The following is a 3,622-nucleotide window of genomic DNA, read 5'->3' as shown; positions in this document are numbered from 1 at the left end:
CACCTTTGTCTTTCCTGACCAAAACTGCTACTCACACACTAACTATAGAGCAGCCTTCATAGCAGTTAGATGCTCTTGGAACCATTCCCAGGCTGCAGTTTGTGGAGTGAGTGCAATGTAAATCAAAATAATACGATGGTCATATAAACAGAATTCAGTGCTAGATCAGTTTATTGAATCTTAAAGAAATAAAACCTAACAGGAAAAGATTTTAAGAGTGACTTGCTAAAATAATTAGAACACATGTTTTAATATATCAAATCCTCCAATGATGAAATTCATAGACGTTTTAAAATTGTTCCTCCGTTGTTCGACAGAAGGAGATGTTCAGAACCCACAGTATATTAGCACTGTAGCACTTTTTAGATTCCAAAGGTGGGATTATTCCTGATAAAAAAAAAAGAAGTCCATACCAATGACAATTTAAGGACAATTTGGAGGAGGGTTAGGGAGTACAATACAATTTCCAAACTATTTGTGTTAATTTAAGATCAATCTATCTGCTACCTATCTATCATCTAGTTCTGGAAAGTTATTATTGGGATTAGAATATCAGTTGAACATTTTCTTAAGTTATTTTTTTTAATGGTGGTTGAAAAGGCTCAGAAATTTAATGGCTTGCTTATTAGCATTCTTTTTTCATTTAGTATCTCATGCATTCCTTTGAATATACCTGGAGTTTTCCCCTACATCTACCCCTGAAAATACTATGAAGGTTAGTGCACAGAATCTGTGACATGTTGCAGTGACTTAAGTGAGTGCCTTGCAACTGCTTCTGTATTTCATCCATAAAGTGAGACTAACTCTTGTGCCTGCAACAGAGATTGTTGTAAAGCTGAGCGCTGGTGGTTCACACCTGTAACCTTACTCAGGAGATTGAGATGTGAGGATTATACTTTGAAGCCAGCCCATTCAGGAAACCATTAGACGCTTCTCTCCAATTTATACCAAAAAGCCAGAAGTATAGCTGTGGCTCAGGTGATAGAGCACTAGCCTTGAGCACAGGGACAGTGCTCAGATCCTGAGTTTAAGCCTCAGAACTGGCACACAAAACAAATACACATTCTAAAGGACTATTGTGAGAAGCAAAGGAGTCAACATAGTGAATGTTCTTGGGATAGTGCCTAGTGCTCTACGTAAGTGCTCTACAAGAGTTAGCCTTGATAACCAACCCCACACGATCAGTGCTCAGGACTATCTAGTAATTCTACCAAGAGTAACATGGAATGTATGGTGGAAAGAAAACCCACCTGGAATCTCCTCAGCAATGTATGTTGGCATTCCTTGGCACATGCCAGCAATGTTTGCTCCAAACTGGCTTAGGTCATCAACTTGGTTAGGGTTGATGGAGAAGGTCATGGTCTTGGGAGGTGGTCCCCCTGGCCCTTTACCTTGAAGCTGAGTATGGAAGAATGTGGAAGTGAAAAAGACAGCAAGTGACAGGGTGAGTGGTTTGTTGATGGATGGATTGAAATAAAAACAGAGTTTGTCTGGCTACAATTTTCTCATAATTAAGATGATGGAGGGCGAACTGTAGCTCTGTGTCATCTTGAAGTGTCTCAAGTTAGTTGGATGTTATGAGCCTCAGCTTCTCATACAAACAGAAGCTAAATTTATTCTGAAGCTTGCATTGTTTTGGTAAACTTAGGTGCCTTGTGATGACCGATGTCTGGGGGTAAAATCTATACAGACTATTAGCATAATCCATTCTCTCGATAAAAGTTATGCATTTATCAGTTATAAACATATGAATTCAGATAAACTGAAATAAATGTAACCACACTGGGTCCCCTCTTCCTATTACTTCAACTATGATTATGAGATAAAACATTGGACACTCAGTTACATCTGATTTTCAGATAATTGACAAATTATTTAAAAGAAAAAATCCCAATATTACAAAGGAAATATCTGAGATTGATCTGAAATTCAGACTTAACTGGATATTCTCAAACTTAACTGAACATTGCTAAATGTATTGACTATAAGTAAATTTGGCAGAAAAAAATGTGCTTGAAGACTTATTGAGATTTCATTGATGTAAACAGAGCTCTGCTCTTCCAACAGTCAAGGTTATCACATGTCTGCTGACCCCCTGGAGATAAATGTGAGCCCAGCAGCTGATACGGTGGATGCATCTTTGCCTCAGAGAATGATCAACCACTCTGCCAACTTTGTGCCTGATATTACAACATATGAGTAGATACAGACATTATAACCCAGCTATGACAGTACCTCCTTTCACCAAAAAGCACACGACTTACAGTTACCTTTTTCTCCTTGACCAGTGCATCAAAGGTTTCAATGGAGGGCATAACTTCCTTGTTCATTCTGTGCACAATGCATGACTTCTTGGCAAAGAGTCTGGTTGCAGCAAAGCTCTGTTAAAGGAAAGAGGAGACTGGGAAGTCTATGTTCTTCAGCCCAAGTTCTTTCTGATCAGACTTCCTTCCTATCAGTAGAGGGAAATGGAACTCCAGGATCATGCGGAAGTGGAACAGGAGCCTTGATATGATGTTGTTTGGAATCACACATATTATCAACGTGTGTGAGTGTAGGGAAGAGGCTATTTGAGGGCAGAGATGCATCATTTAACTCAAGGATTATCCTTAGTTCTAGAATTATAGATATTATTTCACATCTTTCTGTTTTATTGATGTAATGTTATATTTTTCTTTGATCTTTTCAACATCTGAAGGAGGCAGATAAGATAGAATAATTTCCTAATTGATCAGATAATAAAACTGAAAGGAAAGACTGCTTTTTTAATGGCAGAATGTCATCTTTTATGTAGTATCTAGTTTTTTTGTTTTCCTTTTCCTTCTTATACCATTTACTGTTGTCATTTCTTTTTCCTTCAATCCCTTTGAGTTGCAAGTGAAACATCCAGTTCTGTCTTTTCAGAAGGAGTGAGACAGGCTTTAGGGGAAATGATACGTGTAGTATAATTGGAAAGTTGTGATGACATAGAAATCGTTGATTTTTATGATAGGACATGCTTTGTCAGTGGTGATGCTGTAGATGTCTTTCATCATTATTTTGGCTTCTCTAGGCAAGGAAAAAAAACGTGTCTTATTTGTTTTGTATTGTTACAATTGTTAAATCCAGTGCCATGTGAATGTTTGTTGGTTTGAATTTTAACTTTTTAGGTAACCTTTATTCATAGTATTTATATCTAGGGAATAAAATTAGGTGAGCAAAGCAGGTACTTATAAATATTTATAAGCACATATCGAATTTACAAAAAAAAACAACTATGGCTAGCTGGCATATTATTTTCTTTCTTTGTAACAGCACTATTTTCCATAACTAGCAAGTGCATGCTGGCCACTTACATTTTCATAATCCCAGATGGAGTTCCAGGAGTTCCATCCGTTGTTGTTGTCAATGTTGGCCACATTGTGTGCATTGTTGATGCTCACTCTCTGCTGCCCACTTCTAGCCACGTTGTCATCGTCATTGACGTTGATATTCTGAAGTTTATAAGAAATGAAGAGTGACTCAACATCATGCTCGTTTGCATTATGCATTTTAGCAACAAACATTTAGAAGTGAGACTTACATAGCTAGCCAATCCAGGAGCTATGAAGAGTCCAAGGAATCCAAGGAAGATCATCTGGAA

General features: G+C 37.6%; 1 protein-coding gene across 1 annotated transcript; it reads right to left on the bottom strand.

Moving 5' to 3' along the window:
• Window positions 1-289: 289 nt before the first annotated feature.
• On the bottom strand, window positions 290-3,622 carry LOC125356859 (gastrokine-1-like; the record flags this gene model as incomplete). The annotated part of the gene is made up of 5 exons (XM_048353562.1): window positions 290-387; window positions 1,251-1,398; window positions 2,271-2,381; window positions 3,336-3,473; window positions 3,563-3,622. Coding segments are annotated over 5 exons (555 nt in total), but the record flags the coding sequence as incomplete, so codon positions are not given.

This window comes from Perognathus longimembris, chromosome 8 (genome assembly GCF_023159225.1).
Source record: "Perognathus longimembris pacificus isolate PPM17 chromosome 8, ASM2315922v1, whole genome shotgun sequence".
In the NCBI taxonomy this organism is placed as follows: Eukaryota; Metazoa; Chordata; class Mammalia; order Rodentia; family Heteromyidae; genus Perognathus; species Perognathus longimembris.
The sequence above is the reverse complement of the archived record's forward strand: the minus strand, read 5'-3'. Positions and strand labels throughout refer to the sequence as shown.